The following is a 15,860-nucleotide window of genomic DNA, read 5'->3' on the forward strand; positions in this document are numbered from 1 at the left end:
TATCACCTCTAAATCAATTAGAAAGGTGCTTCAGTTTGAACAATGAAGTTTGCTATAGTATGAGTCGACGCTTTGAGCTAGGGTCCGAAGCGGTCCCTGAACCATAAAAATTTTGGTTTGTTCTTCGTAGAATCTTTGTGGTTAAAATGCAAATTGGCCAATAGAATTTCAGGTATGTAACTTGTAATTCCTCGTGGCAATGAAGGCACGACTCCGATATGCGGGGCAAGGGTAGAGGGGCTTAAGAGCTTGATAAATGGTTAAGTGTGTTTTAATTATTAATATTGTTATAGACGGCTATAATCAACTAAACGTAAATCGAAATTTGATAAACATTGCTTCACGATAAGCGACGACATAACTCTAAAACTTTATCCTTATTCTTACCTAACCTTATTACGTTAAGTATACCTAGGTACCTACCTATTGAGTATATCTCCTGCCAGGTGTTTGATGATTCTCAGTTCTTGACATTGGATATACTGGGAAATATTCCATATAACTACCGGAAGGGGGTTTTTTTTTTTAAGAAATAAAAGAAGAACTCTACGGAAACTCAACGTTTAATAGGCGGTATGCTTCATTTATATTTCTTTAGCCGCGTTTATATACCAATCGGAGGAAACGCGTCGTACTCGGTGATAATAGATCCGAACGTTGCTTACTGAGGCCATTGCTTTGAACGTCTATTATACCAAACCCCGATTACGCGCCGCGAATACCTACACAGAAATTCGAATCCGAACCCGAACCCGGGATTTGTTTATATCTCACTCGGAGCATAACGGATGTTGCTCTTCGCGAAGCTTACTAACATCCACGTTACTGAGACATTTGTGTATGTATTTTTTTCTGAGTTCATTTCCCCTGAGAAATACGTAAAGTCGGTCAAGATACAAATAAAAGACTGGAATTCATACCTGGTATCATTTACATAAGCACATGGTAGTTTACGAGCAGACGAGTTAAACCATGACGGGGGTATTTAATAAATGCAACTGAGCCTAACCTGCTTTGTAGACCCCCAAGGGTTATCTTTCCACCTGGATTGGCAAGTCCGCGACGGATGGATCCCGCCGTTTCGCGCCTTTTTTTTTTTTCTTTAATGGGTTGTAAGTGGGGTTTGTTAAATGACTAAATGATGAGGTTGGAGTAGTCGTCGGAGATATCTTGGTTTATTTAGGAATGGCGAGCCCAGTTCTCTGTTGGCCTCTATTTCTTTATTGTCGTGTACTTCGTATGATATTGTCTTTTGTTGATTACGTAGCAATCCGCCAATAAAGATTAGCAATTCCGAGGGTTGCTATTGCTCCGCTAATCCGAAATCGCTATTAACGTGAAGCCGGAAAACCCTTCACCGGCGCCGGCTTGTCCCGTAGTTCGTGTAACAAAATAGTATAGCTTCCGGCATGGATAGACTTCCGATCGAGTCGGAGAAGTCCGAGACCGATTCCCAACCGGGCACCGATCCGGTCAGCAGACAGGAGTCTATCGCGGAGCCTACCATATCTCGTATACGCTCATCTGTCGCTCGTGTACGATCAAATAATGGTCACGGATGCGCCGACCTGGAAGAAGACGACTCGACTGATGATACACTCACACCTGACCAGCGTCAGATTGAAAAGGATCCCTTCGAGGTATCTTGGGACGGCGATCATGATCCTTTCTGTCCCCGGAGCATGACTATAGTCCGCAAATGGCTGACTGTAATAACTGTTGGTATGGGAAGTCTTTGTGTGTAAGTGTACTCTGGAGCCTACTCAACCTCGAATATATTCTAACGACAAATAGGACCTGTGCGAGTTCTATTTACGCGTCAACGTATGGTCAAATGAACCCGGAGTTCCACGTATCGAGTATTGTTGGTACCCTCGGTCTATCACTCTTCGTTCTCGGTAGTATGTTATTCGCTAGAGCGCCCTTAGGTTGTCTTTGCTAAATTCCAACTTCAGTTGCCCTTGGTCCCCTTCTCATGAGCCCATTGAGTGAGTTCGTAGGGAGGCGGCCGATTTATATTGCCTCATGGGCTATGTTTCTGATATGGTTAATACCAAGTGCCGTGGCACGTAATATGGCGACCATGCTAGTGGTATGTTTACTTAGGAAACGTGAAGCACCTCTGATTTTATTATAACGGTAGGCTGATGTTGTTTAGGCACGGTTTATCGACGGGTTTGCTGGAAGCTCATTCCTTAGCGTCGCTGGTGGCACGGTCAGCGATATGTTCAGACGAGATCAGATCCAGGCGCCAATGGTTATTGTATCTTTAAGTCCCTTTATCGGTTAGTGATCGTCGGTCTATAGATATTCATACAGACCAATACTAATAAGTTGCAGGTCCTAGCTTAGGTCCTCTACTCGGTGGATTTATCAACTACAACACAACTTGGAGGTGGACGTACTACGTATGTTTTTGAATCTAACCTCAAGCCTTGTTTGATAAGGCCTACGTTGCTAACTTTTGAATCTTGATAGGCAATGATCATCTGGGCCTTCTTTGAGTTGGCCATGATTCTTATTTTCGCACCAGAGACATATCGTACGTGATCATAAAGTATATTACCCAGATTTATGAGCGTTAACAATAATTTAGATCCCATTAGACTCCGCGAGAAAGCTAAAAAACTAAGAAAAGAGACCGGCGACGATCGATGGAAGTCACCGATGGAGAAATCGACCAAGTCCGTAGCAGTGACCATTGGACATTCCCTCCTACGACCATTTGAGTTACTGATATTTGAGCCAATGTGTCTATTGCTCTGCCTATTTTCTGCCATCTTGTTGGGAGTCCTATACCTGTTCTTCGGGGCGTTCCCCCTAGTCTTTGGTAATACTTACGGTTTCAATCTTTGGCAAACCGGTCTGAGCTTCCTCGGAATCTTTACAGGAATGATCATCGCAGCTGCAAGTGACCCCATATGGCGGCGTGTTAACCAGCGGCTTTTGGACGAAAATGACGGCATCCCTGAACCTGAATTCCGACTGCCACCAGCAATTGCAGGTGCCGTCATGGTTCCTATTGGGCTTTTCATATTTGCTTGGACCGCATATCCTTGGGTCCATTGGATGGGACCTATCATTGGATCTGCTATATTTGGTTTAGGTACACTCTTGGTATTTACCGGAATATTCACCTTCCTTGGTAAGTTGGAGAAGCCCACGAGACTGAAATTTATAGATTTCACGACTAACGGATAATTGTAACAGTGGATGCGTACCCACGCTACGCTGCTTCGGCCCTTGCTGCCAACAGCTTCGCTAGGTGTACTTTTGCTGGTAAGTTGAGACCCAGAAATGAATAGTCCTTGATACATATCATCCAACTAACCTAACCTTTCAATAGCCGCATTTCCCCTTTTCGGAATACAGATGTATAATAAACTTGGTTACCAATGGGGATCTAGCTTGTTAGCATTCCTTACAGTGGCGATGATGCCTTTTCCGTACCTGTTCTTCCGATATGGAAAGCAGATCCGAAAGACAAGCAGGTTTGCTAGTTAAGAGATGGATACGCATAGTTTATGACCTGAATTGATATGAGAGATGGCACAAAAAGTTTAATGCGAATAACGATACGAAATAACTAGAAGTAAATACACTTAATAAATGATGTACCATGCTACTAATATTTATTACTCTTACTACCTCTACTTATCTTTCCCTAGGATAGTCTTACTCGAGTAACGGTGCTTCATCTAGACCGAAAAATGAGTATCCAGGTAACTATCTTCTCATAAGACTACACACATCTCAAAACAAGGCTAACTTGACTGAAGATATAACGATTATTTGACATATTAAATTACGATTAAGCTATGGTAATGAGTCATAGCGTTGATTGTAGACCTGAGCTGCTCGTAGGTCATATGTTTGGCCTCGATGAGACTGAAATGATAATAGTCACGGAAATGTTTTCCGTCTGAATTCCATGTTAGCCAACTGGAAACAGGTGTGATATCTATCACCTCGTAGTGACTCTATTAGGAACCAACTCATTAATGATAACTTCACAACCGCTATCCAGCTCCGTGACTGGCAATATTTTACCAGGCTGGTAGTACTCGATGAGCTGTGAATAGTCGATACTTCAAAATAAATAGCTCCTTCCTCTACTAATTCGTGGAGGTTTTCGTACACCTCATATGATTGTTGCATAGCAACAGAAAGTTCCACCCAACCTGTGTTTTTACTTAGACAAGCCTGTCATATTTCTTTCTGTCCCCCCCTTAGGGTTAACACTGTCCTTTCTTTCCTTCCCATTGCCTGTCTAAACTCGGCATTAAGAGGTTCCTATCCAGAGGTTCTTTGATCCAAGAACGTTATGTCGGGGTTGAATTTCCAACCTGCTGTACCCGGCAGCATGGTTCACATCATGGGCATCCAATGGCCTCCCGTCAGGCCTAGTATCGGTCCGTTTGAGCGTGATATTTCCTTGGAAATCGAGTGCTTGTGTGGTAAAGTCCGTATACCACTAAATAAAAACTCCTCCATAGGAAATATATGCTAACAACGTGCTTTCGTAGATTTCCGCTACAATTCACGGTCATGTCCCCCTTCATGTGAGTTGTTTTTTTATAACTCCATGCGCCAGAGACTTTGGAACTGACTTGGAATTAGCGCATCTGCCATTGCCGCGAGTGCAAGAAAATTACCGGTGGAACCCACGGCGATTTCTTGCTCGTTCGGAACAATAGCATGCTCACTTGGAAGTGTAACACTGGTAAGCTCTTTATATTCCCTGCGGCTTTCCATATATGCTCCCTACGCCACGTTAAGAGGACCCGTACTCATGCCCATGTAGCAGAATTGAAGGCTTTCTCCTACTATGTCGGAGAGGAAGAAACAGAGAACAACGTCAAGGACGTCTTCCGTTGTCCCACTTGTTTTACTCCCATTTTTATCGGTCAAGGAAACCCAAATTCCAATATAATGCTGTTCTTCGTCGGCTGTCTCGCTGACCCCACGTGGCTGGATGACCACAAGCCCGATTCCGAGACTGTCACGGGAGACAGGTGCGCTTGGCTACCGCTTATAGCTCCACCCTCGGCTCCATCCCCCGGGCCGCAGCCGAAGTTAGAGTAGAAGGATATCGAAATGGCGTCTCTGGAGGAATATTAAGTTAATTGGAGATCTCGTTGCCCTAAGTCGCGGACCTAAATAACGATGTGTCTTGGTCGCGTGACGTATACATTAATAATGTAAAATCTTCTCTTCGTAACCTCTTGCTTTATCTTCATGTAGGTAGGATCGGCTTCGCATCGGCTTTATCGTTCGGTTTGGTCGCATACGACCTGCGAGGAATGCAATAGATGATGTGATAGCAATACAAATAGACAAGATAGCCAATATTCATAATGCATATCATATCGTCGCTGATATTCACCTTGACGGTAGTATCTTCCTTGCGTATTCGCGGCCTAGCTTTAGTATCGCCCTGACGTGATCTTCGAGCCGCCTATCCTTGCGCCGCTCCGCATCCAAAGTAATACGATACCCAAAACCACCATATCTACTGCAAGATGCTTCGAGGCGATCCATAAGATCCAACTAGTCCATGCTTTGAAGCTTTTTTCTTTCTTAGACCTCCACTCGCGCCCAGCCGTAATTTGTTCCCGTAGAGCAGCAACCTCAGCAGATAACCTTACTACGGCGCGCTCTACTTTTCGCGACCACCTATCGCCTTTCTTCACGTATTCCCCATCGTCCTCATCGCCCTGTCTCTGGCGATACTCCTGTTCCGCAGCATCGTCCTCACTCATTGGGCTGAGCACCTTCATAGGTCCCTCTGTCCCACTTAATGGTGCTTGAAAATGTCGGGGCTCGGCAAATGTAGCATCCTTCGGTGATGCATCCGATGACGAGGGGCTATTATTCTTAATTTGGTCCCAGACGAATTCGAGTTCTGCAACCAGTCCTTTCCCGTCTCTACAAAATATTTTATATTAGCTCACCTTCCACCGACCGCCACCATCCCCACTACAAAGATACTATGGCCCACTATATGGTTATTGCGGGGGTAGTCGAAGAAACTTACGGTGTGTTGGCATAGTGATGCATAGTCTCGATCAGTGCCTCGATGTGTATCGGCGTTTAGCCTCTGTCCGGCTGAGACCATTCTGTGCGTTCCACGCGTCCCATTTGTCCCGCTCTCGTTGTAGCTCGTCTACATCGACACCTGGCCGGTGCTCAGGCCGTTCCATCACACCGTCTACGTCACCTTCCATCGCCTGCTTATATAGGCCATATAGCCGTAGCCGGTCGCTCGGCGGGGGACGTGACGCCCCCGTTTTTGGGATCTTCTTGACCGTGTTCAGCGCGTGGACAAACACGCGGTCTATTTCGTGTGGGGACTCGATTAGCGACGGGGTGATGGATTGGGAAGTTGAAAGCAATGCAGACAGAGGAACGGGGTGCTTTGTTGGATTGGTTGGCTGGCCTGGTGATGGTGGGCTTTGATTCTCGGGGGACATACCAACTGAGTCGGCCATTTTGAACCGCTCATCTGTATTGTCAAGAACTTCGGGCCTCTAGCTCTTTTCTCGTTCTATCTATATACCCCCAATCCCTACATTTACTAGTACGCGCTCGATAAATGTGGTACGTTAGAGGCGTGGCAAGCAGAAGACCGTAGGTATGCGTAGCGAGCCCGGTTATTACTCTCCCAGGGAGCACGTCGACGCGGCGCCGAAGCAGATGAAGGATCACCGCCCAATGCGTTGGTTCCTGCGTTGGTCCCTCGGCTACCAATGGGAACCCGAGGTTAGGAACACGTCATCTATACAGGTGGAAAAAATGCAAGCAGATGGATAAAATATTAAGAATAGTTTAGGTATTGTATATAGGTCCGAGCTGGTTTGATATGGTATGATTACGTTAAACCACCGGTAAGAAATATTGGGAGTGGAAGTAAAGATGTAGGTAAGTAATAAGTACCGTATTTATTGTATAATTATTAGCTTTAAATGGATGTCGATCATATGTAGAGTTGGAGTTGGAGCTGGAGCAATTCTCCCCATAATGGGATAATGGGGAAACTTTCGATAGTTTATTCGGGTGTTAGGGGAATGTAATTGCCTCGGCGTAGAATTGGATCCATTCTTTACTGGGATCAGGTACCTTTTCTGCAACCTTCCGCCATACATACTGCTCCTTCTGTATGCAATGCCTACCATGTACCTAACTGTACCTACATCAATACAATTTCGGCGGTGGCCGCTCGCGTGCTTAGGTACCTACCTGTTAAATTAGTGCTAAGCTTATTCTTCTTCCGCGTTCCGGCAATTGCACGTGAAGAAGACAACTTCAGGTCAGATGGAAATACCTATGTGATCTTAATAGGTACCTTAGGTATATTGTATTATGTAATATATTATTCTTCGGGCTTCGCTTGATTTAATACATTCGAGTTTCACGTTGAAAAGGGTCATAGTCGGATTGTTTCAACACCCTGACTGTTATCACGATAACAAAATTGATTTTGTTCTCAGCTATACTGAACAAGGCTAGTAGCCTTGGCCTTGGTGTCAAGCCCTTATAGACCTGATTCCAAGGACTTATAAATATGATCTTATAAAATATGAATGGGAATAGAAAGAATGTACTCATTGTGGAAGAAACTATCTACAATGGGTGTGTGCGACCATGAAGGGTACTTATACTAGGATTATTGTCACATGATCAGGGATGAGATCACATGATACCCTGCCCTTGTTCAATACTTCTAAGATTCAGCTTCTGCTATCCGACATGACGTTAACTCGGTGTACGTATAGATACATATTGAGAAACTCGATCAGTACCTATGGACCTAATCTAGGTACCTGCCAAGTAGTGAGTGCCATTCTTCTAGCAATCTCAGATACCTTGAATATTACCCTATGACCAGTTGTCATATTCTTGCTGGGTTGACTCAGCTAAACTTCTAGATTTCAAAAATTCTTCCTTCTTTTGCTGCAGGCGCTTGATGAGCCTCTTATTATTCAGCGCTGCGCGCGCCGCATTATTTCCTGCCTCTTTCTTCGATAATGCACTTCCGAGACCTAGCTGGAGGTTACTTTCTCCCCACCCGTCAAGGAACACGCCTACAGTGTACAATGGAAGACCCAGGTGTTTATCCTTCTTTAGTTCACCCACGTCGTTGTACGAGAGTTTAATCCCATTCACAACGATAGTGTTTCTTAATATGACCTTGTAAGGTAGGTCCTGTTTTGTAGCTTTTTTGTCGCTGCCCTGCCCGTGTCTTGCTTCTTGTTTGAGCGATCGTGCTTAGAACTTGACTTGCCTCTGAACTCTGCTCGGATCTCATCTGCGAGTTCTGTGCTCCAGAGCGACTTTATCCAGGACGACACACGCGGTAGGCTCTCCGGGTCTGCTAAAATCGTAGCTGCGACGTAAGATTCAAAAACGTCGCCGAGGGCCTTTTTCCTTGCTACCTCAGATGCCCGAGTCGCCCCAGGCTTTCCGAGAGGACCAAACTCCGGGGGAATTTCGTGCGCTTGTCGATACCGTATTGTATGGTGTAGTTCAATAAAGTCTCGTTCCTAACAAGCCTCTCCCGCAGCTGAGAGCATCGCCCGACAGGTAGATTGGGAAAGGTCTGGAAGATGAAAGATGTAGACATGAGGTAGATATATGCGTCGCCAATCCACTCGAGCCGTTCATAGCTCATTTTCGTCGAGTCTGATGTCATTCCCGAGTGAGTAAGTGCTGCCTGCTCGAGGGCTGGATCTAGGATAGGGGGTAAGGGTGGCAGGCCAGAACTTGGTATATCATCAGGCGTCCATCGAGTCAGCGACACGTGATTTGGTATGGGAAGTGCTCTAACTCCAAGGGAATTTCTGGAATCTCCTCCATCTTCAAGCTTTCGAGCTTTTTGTGGTCTAGGATTATCCTGACTAAGAGCACTTGTCTATCAAAACGTGAATTAGCAGTGAGAACGGCACTGAATGGTTTAATGCTTACCTCGTCCTGTGCGAGCAATTGCGCGGTAGGTAATATCTCGTTGTTGTGGCGTTTTAATATCGAGACTATTTCGTCATTTATATCGGAAGTGTTACGAAAATTTTGGAGCTCTTCATTTAGAGCTTTGACTGTTTTCAGTAGATTTTCAGCATGCTTTAGGATTTGAGAAACTGATGTAGCGTTCTCAGGGCTGTTATTGGAGTCGACCTCCGCAAACAAACGCTTCGACATGGCGCTTATAGATTCTGCAAGTATACTTATCAGAAAGTGTGATATTTATATGTAGAAGAGTTGCTGATAAATATTAAGCCGTACTACGACAGCGCAACTATTTTACAGTTTTGAAGAGGTGAAAGTGTTACCTGAAGTACCTAAGGTACTTAGGTTTAGGTAGGTACGTAAATAATATGTCTTGACTGAAGGTATGCGCCACCTGAAAGGGAATAATTAACCGAATCTTTCCCGACAAATGCGCCCCACGCTCAATTGACTGGCCAAACTAACTGCGACAACTTCATCTTTAGTTGTGTGACAAGCAAAAGTTGCTGTATAAAAGGTCAAAATGGCGGCTGTTCCTCGTGCGAGGCTGCTGAACCTCATGAAGGTATATTTATTCCTTAATTGGTTTTGTATTGAATTCAACTAACTGGTATTCCAGGCTCAATGCGAAGTCTTCTCCACAACATACAATCCTGATGGGGTACGGATGGGCAACAATATCCTGCGACAACGATTAAGAGGACCAACGCTTGCCAAGTACTACCCCCCAAGAGGTCCGACAATCAATACATTAGCGAATACGTTTAAACGTTGGAATCTGGAGACTATTAACGAGGAAGAAGAGGATAGGTTGGAACATTTGGCAGGGTAAGCTATATCTACCTATGTCACAAGTATCACACATATTGGAATCTAACCAAGATATAGAGTGAGGTCGCGCGGAAAAGGTGCACCGAAGAAAAAGACTGGCCCCCCTGCTCGTATGATCCATTCCTCCCGTTTTGCTTGGAATAGCGCTAACTTCCAGTATAGCGAAACACAGGTAGAGGCGGGATTCGTCTTGTCTACCCTTGTACATATACACACAAAAGTAACGGCGTTTATGGACGTAAATCATCAATTCATTACTATGAGACCATATATTCGGAATATAAAGAAACTACACTCTAATAATACGCCAGTGCTACCTATGCCCCCTAATTTCTCGATATCGCTTCCAGTCTCGTGGTTTTCGATTGGTCTATGAGCATGGATTCACGATAGTAAGACGTCAACTAGGGCGCTGGAGGTTTGTTCACTAAACTTAAAGGGGTAACCCTATACGGCTACCCTTATATACGATTGAGCGCGTTAGGTGCTAATATCTACCCGTCGTTTAGTATTCCTATATATGACTCTAAGTTAGGGCCATCAGTACACGATAATGTATATTCCCTAGGTGCCCAATTGATATGAATGCTACTAGAAAGCTATTTACTTATGTAGACGCACGCCTGTGTGTAAAAGACAAGGGTCTGATGCAAGTACTGGTGTATATATGAACCTGATAAGCGATTATCCTTAGAAGCTTTCACCACACCCTTGTGCTTATAAGTATTGGTAGTTAGTTAACTTGGTCTATTAGATACATGTAGGACTATCCCGCAGAGCCGATTTCGAATATGTAATCACCATCATATGGACGCGACTGGAGGGATGTTGGAAGATAGTGTCGAGAAGGCATTGAAGCGGCATTTCCAAATACCTGCTTAAACATTGAACTGGGTATTAATGTATACCTTCAAAAGGTACCTACATGTAAAGGGGAGGAATAGGGGCGTTACTTCCATGTAAAGATCTGTCGCTCAGCACACAGGGGAGGCAGGCAGTCAGTTGGAACTAATTGTCTCTTAGCAACGCGATGAGGCGCAACTTCCACCTAGTCTAGGAAAGACGTGATTATAGATCCCGTTCTATCCAGACTCAAGCCGGTCAGAAGGATCTCTCCTTCCCTTTTTTAATCCTCATCGTTGAATTCATACGTTACGTATTACACTATCCTTCTAGCCCTATATTAGCGGTTGTCATAAGTTTCGCGTCTGTCACGTCTTCACACATATGAGCATACATATGGTCACACCTGGCAACTATTTCGAAGATACCAAGATTATTTAGGTATTTGACCCCTCTTAATCGGTTTGCACTGCAATCGCGTCACTTTGTAAAGGGTTTAGCATCGGTACTGCTCTTTTGTCAACTACCTAAGGTACATATACGTAGTGTACTTCAGTAAGTCACCTCGCTACTTCCTCAAGGAGAGCAACTTCCTCATCATACATGAGCTTTTTTCTACACGTTGACCAAAGGTAAGGCAATCTTAACTATTTCGCTCCTTCCATTACTTTTAATACGTCAAGGTCGTCACCTACTTCTATCATATCATACCAATCAGTTGCAAATTAAAGCAACTTCTTCTCCCTTTCAGCGAGAATTTATCCATCCCTCCCACCTTCAACTTCTTCCACCATCCTACCTCTCATCTAACTCCCAAAACCCATCCACTACTCTTCTTTCACTTCACTCTCACTATACCATCTAATCTTTTTGTTGCAATTGAGGCATCTATGCCATTTGTCAACTTCTATTTTGGGCACTTAGTGGTTCAATTTAAAACAGATTCTCTTCCTACCGGCAACGCTCTTTGCTTCTATACTAACTAGAACAGGAGCTATGTCTGCTATTCCGATTCTTTCGACTGGGTCTCCGAACCCTCGTCGCACACCCGCTTCCAACAAGCCTTTGAAGGAGGAAAACATCAAGGTTGGCAAAGAGGATACCTCTACTGCCAATGTAAGTGATGTCCTTACGCGTCTCCTCCGATATGTGAGTGGTTATTGTAGTTTGGTCAAACATATCTTTCCCTCTGTAATTGTGTTGATCTATTGGCGGGTCTCTATCCATATTATATCTTGCTTATCGGATGAATTCTTCTTGTTATCTCTAGCTCGATATTGTTCGGATGACACAGCCGAAACTAATGGTTATCTACAGCAGGAACCGGATGTTTCTATGTCTCAGAAGAAGTCGGTTTCTGCTCTCTCGACCTCTTCCTTAGCCAACCAGAGCTATCCTAAGGTTAGTGTTCACCCTATGGCCATCTTCGTTTGTTTCCTATTTACTAACTATAATAGAAGATGAAGCTTAGTCACGACTCCTCATCAGGTCCTTCTAGCTCTCCTGATCCAAACCCCATGGACCACCTACTGGAGAAACTGTCCCAACAGCAAACTGCACTCCACAAACAGGGAGATGCTTTGAAGACTTCTGAAGGGAACTGTATGTACCCTCCTGCCCTGGACCATGCGCCTTCGAGCAACTCGGTACCAATTACACCAGCGAACGAGAACTTCGGCAGCACAGGCCCGACTACACGGCCGGCTAGTGCGGCTTTGAATGATGACAGTCCCAGCGACGAGGAGGTCCTTCGCTTGAAGCTGCAACTTGCCCAGGCTCAGAACAAAATCACTCGACTCGACCACGAGCTTGCTCAGAGCCGCCACACCCGACCCGGACTAGAGCACGCCATGAGTGGCTCTCCGCTAGATGCAGATTTCCCTTCTGGATTTCAGGTCCCTCCTAACCCATCGCGAGTCCCGGGTCCTACGACCCTTGGTGTTGGCACGCAGCAGGCAATTGGCAGGGAAGGTGGTCATTCCTGGTCTACTTTTGATGACTCTCGGTCGGATACCAGCGATGCCTTATCAGCTACGGGCTTCAACCGCTCTCGTAACATCTGGGGGCCAAGTAAGAGTGCTCAAAGCTCTTTCCAAGGTGGTTTCCCCGGACCCGACTTACACCAGAGCAGCCAATGGAGTGGTCGTGGTGCTAGTCAGGGATACATGGATCATAGCCTGACCTATGAGCCCGCGGCTTCTGGTGGCTATCGTGGAGATCGCCTGACACCGGATTATGACATGACGATTCGACCCGCTGGCAATCGACGGAACAACCGAGTTGATAATCGCCTTGGAATGCCCGCTTTTAGTGCACAGCCAGGATTCGGAACTGGTTACAACTACGGTAGTGGTCAGTACGGATCTGATCATGGCATGTCTGGACCAACCCCGGCCCCGACTGGTTCGGGAATTTACTCTCCTTATCAGCCTACCGCTGTCGGTACACCGCTTTCGCCTCTGGCGAGCGAGTTCACGTCAGTTACGGGTAGTGCACCTTGGAAGTCAGAGGTAAGTACCGATTCACTCTTTCATTTTGGCCTATTACTGATGCAGACTGTCACAGCCCGGAGCTTCTGAAGGCCAGACCTATTTACCCACCACGGAACCTCTGAATTACCGCCGCCTACTTGATCGCAATGTCAACTGCAATTGGAAGTACATCGTCGATAAGATTGTCTGCAACAATGACCAGCAAGCGTCGATTTTCTTGCAGCAGAAACTCAAGGTCGGAACGCCGGACCAGAAGTATGAAATAGTAGAAGCAATTGTTGCCCAGGCTTATCCACTGATGGTTAATCGCTTTGGCAACTTCTTGGTACAACGATGCTTCGAGCATGGAACCCCGGAACAGGTAGTCAAGATCGCAGAGGCCATTAGAGGATGCACACTCAACCTCTCAATGGACCCGTTCGGCTGCCATGTAGTCCAGAAGGCGTTTGATTCCGTCCCGGAAGATTACAAAGCCATTATGGTCCATGAATTACTACGACGCATCCCGGAGACTGTTATCCATCGATATGCGTGCCACGTCTGGCAGAAGCTCTTCGAGCTGAGATGGACCGAGTCTCCACCTCAAATCATGAAGTACGTGAACGATGCGCTCCACGGCATGTGGCATGAGGTTGCTCTTGGAGAGACAGGAAGCCTGGTTGTCCAGAATATCTTCGAGAATTGCCTCGAAGAAGACAAGGTACGTCTAATAGAAGTATGTACAACTTTGAATTGTGATGCTAATAAGACTCCAGCGTCCTTGTATTGAGGAGGTCCTTGCCAACATCGATATCGTCGCTCATGGCCAGTTTGGAAACTGGTGCATCCAGCACATCTGTGAGCATGGCGCGCCAGCTGACCGAAGCAGAGCAATTGACCACGTCATTCGCTACGCAGCAGAGTACAGCATGGACCAGTACGCTTCCAAAGTAGTTGAGAAGTGCCTAAAGATCGGCGGAGCTGAGTTCCTGGCACGATACCTTGACCGAGTCTGCGAAGGCCGCGTGGACCGTCCCCGAATCCCTTTGATTGATATTGCCAGCGACCAGTACGGCAACTATCTCATTCAGTGGATATTGACTCATGCTTCCCCTCAACACCGTGAGATCGTTGCCGCCCATATTAGAAAGCATATGGTGTCTCTCCGTGGATCCAAATTTGGATCTCGTGTCGGAATGCTCTGCACTAACCCGGCTGTGGCCACTCGACCGGGACCTGGTGTTAGTACTGGCTTAGGACGCATGCCCACGGGTCCTCGATACAATGGCCGTGCTTACCAATAATGGCATGGTACTTGCTCGATTGGTTTCATGATGGATCTGCGTTTTATTCAATTAGTGAACGGTTTCGTATCTTTCGCCTCAAAAAGTGTTTTTCGATGTCGCATCTTCGACCCGGTCTCGACTTCGGCGGTTGCTTTTGCGTCCACTATCTTCTTTCTTTTCCTATGTCTTGCTTTCGGACAAATCCGAGGCTATTAATTGATTTTAATTCGGTTCTCGGACGAATCGATTCGCATATGGCAAGTCTCACAGAAAGTATCATCTCAAGCAGAAAATTTACGGAATCATACGTCTACGACATCCTACACCCAGCAGGCTACTGCCCCGCTTGGGTGTCTTGGACACATCATGGTTATGGATTTTGCGATATGAAATCAAAGCATCCACTCCATTCGTCCATTATTTTCTTATTCCAACTCGGTCACTCACTCACCACCTTATATTGGATGGAGGACAAACCTTCTACCGATCAAAAGAACCACATAGTGTCTCACCTTACCTTCTAATATAGTTGCGTGGATTGTTATTCCTGATCTCAGCTAAGGTGGACATTCTGCAGAGGATAGATACTCTGTGTTGGGAATCAAGTATTCAGGTTTTGTAAGGCTTTTAAAGACCGACTCAAAACCGGTAGGCGGCGGAGGTTTAATCGCATGGGGACGAAAATCAACAATGTTAGTTCTGTTTTTGTGCTATCGACAAAGTCTTACATATGCTCCTTGTATTACGAAGAGTTTACTTATTTACAATCGTTCGCTCGATTCTTACCAAATTCGATGTTTTTACGAGTTTATTCTTGTGCAAGTGTTATGCAAAATGGATAGGATACGATATCTGGTGATGTTTCGGCGTGATTGCTATGTTACCTGCCAACTGTAATTCTAATACAAACCTTCTCTCAACTGACTAATTCCTAGCTTCGGAGCATTATTTCTAAAAACTCCCCGTTGATTGAGTTATATCATACCTGTTTGACCTATATAGTGGTCTGGGGTTCAGCTATGTGCGACTTTGATATATCCTAAGTGCTCAAACATGTTGCCAATGTATATAACTAGGAGACTGCGTCGAGCTACTTTTATCCTTTCTCTATATACTCGATATCTGAATCTCAATACCGTCAAATGACGGGAACCACAGTGACGTCGAACTCCCTTTGATAAATGAGTTTCATAAACTAAGCCCAATAGGGAAGCCGAACTCGACATCGAGCTTCTTCTTCTACTCGACCCTAGTGTGCTAGAGGGTTCTAGACGACGACGACGATGGATCTGCACATGGAACACAGAAGCGTGGGTATTCTGGGCGCTTTATGTACTTTCTTCTACTCCGTGAACCTGTACTAATAGTATGTACATTGCGATGCCGATGGATGCGCCCAGTGACAAAGAAAACAATCAAGGAAGAC

The 15,860-nt window shown here is 45.5% G+C and overlaps 4 protein-coding genes across 4 annotated transcripts; 2 read left to right on the forward strand and 2 right to left on the reverse strand.

Moving 5' to 3' along the window:
• Positions 1-1,409: 1,409 nt before the first annotated feature.
• On the forward strand, positions 1,410-3,504 carry GL218_00681 (putative drug/proton antiporter YHK8; the record flags this gene model as incomplete). The annotated part of the gene is made up of 9 exons (XM_033577113.1): positions 1,410-1,741; positions 1,795-1,901; positions 1,956-2,092; positions 2,159-2,285; positions 2,341-2,408; positions 2,479-2,542; positions 2,597-3,145; positions 3,211-3,279; positions 3,347-3,504. The coding sequence occupies 9 exons, from the start codon at positions 1,410-1,412 to the stop codon at positions 3,502-3,504; spliced, it is 1,611 nt and encodes a 536-aa protein (XP_033441680.1).
• Positions 3,505-6,068: 2,564 nt separating this feature from the next.
• GL218_00682 (Autophagy-related protein 37) lies at positions 6,069-6,491 on the reverse strand (the record flags this gene model as incomplete). The annotated part of the gene is made up of 1 exon (XM_033577114.1): positions 6,069-6,491. The coding sequence occupies one exon, from the start codon at positions 6,489-6,491 to the stop codon at positions 6,069-6,071; it is 423 nt and encodes a 140-aa protein (XP_033441677.1).
• Positions 6,492-8,431: 1,940 nt separating this feature from the next.
• On the reverse strand, positions 8,432-9,195 carry GL218_00683 (uncharacterized protein; the record flags this gene model as incomplete). The annotated part of the gene is made up of 2 exons (XM_033577115.1): positions 8,432-8,911; positions 8,965-9,195. 2 exons carry the CDS (start codon positions 9,193-9,195, stop codon positions 8,432-8,434), a joined length of 711 nt encoding a protein of 236 aa, XP_033441678.1.
• A 331-nt stretch (positions 9,196-9,526) lies between these two features.
• Positions 9,527-14,452, forward strand: GL218_00684 (Meiotic coiled-coil protein 2; the record flags this gene model as incomplete). The annotated part of the gene is made up of 8 exons (XM_033577116.1): positions 9,527-9,568; positions 9,623-9,831; positions 9,892-9,944; positions 11,669-11,793; positions 11,995-12,078; positions 12,135-13,187; positions 13,243-13,869; positions 13,925-14,452. The coding sequence occupies 8 exons, from the start codon at positions 9,527-9,529 to the stop codon at positions 14,450-14,452; spliced, it is 2,721 nt and encodes a 906-aa protein (XP_033441683.1).
• Positions 14,453-15,860: the final 1,408 nt, after the last annotated feature.

This window comes from Daldinia childiae (genome assembly GCF_008694065.1).
Source record: "Daldinia childiae strain JS-1345 chromosome Unknown Scaffold1, whole genome shotgun sequence".
Taxonomy (NCBI): domain Eukaryota; kingdom Fungi; phylum Ascomycota; class Sordariomycetes; order Xylariales; family Hypoxylaceae; genus Daldinia; species Daldinia childiae.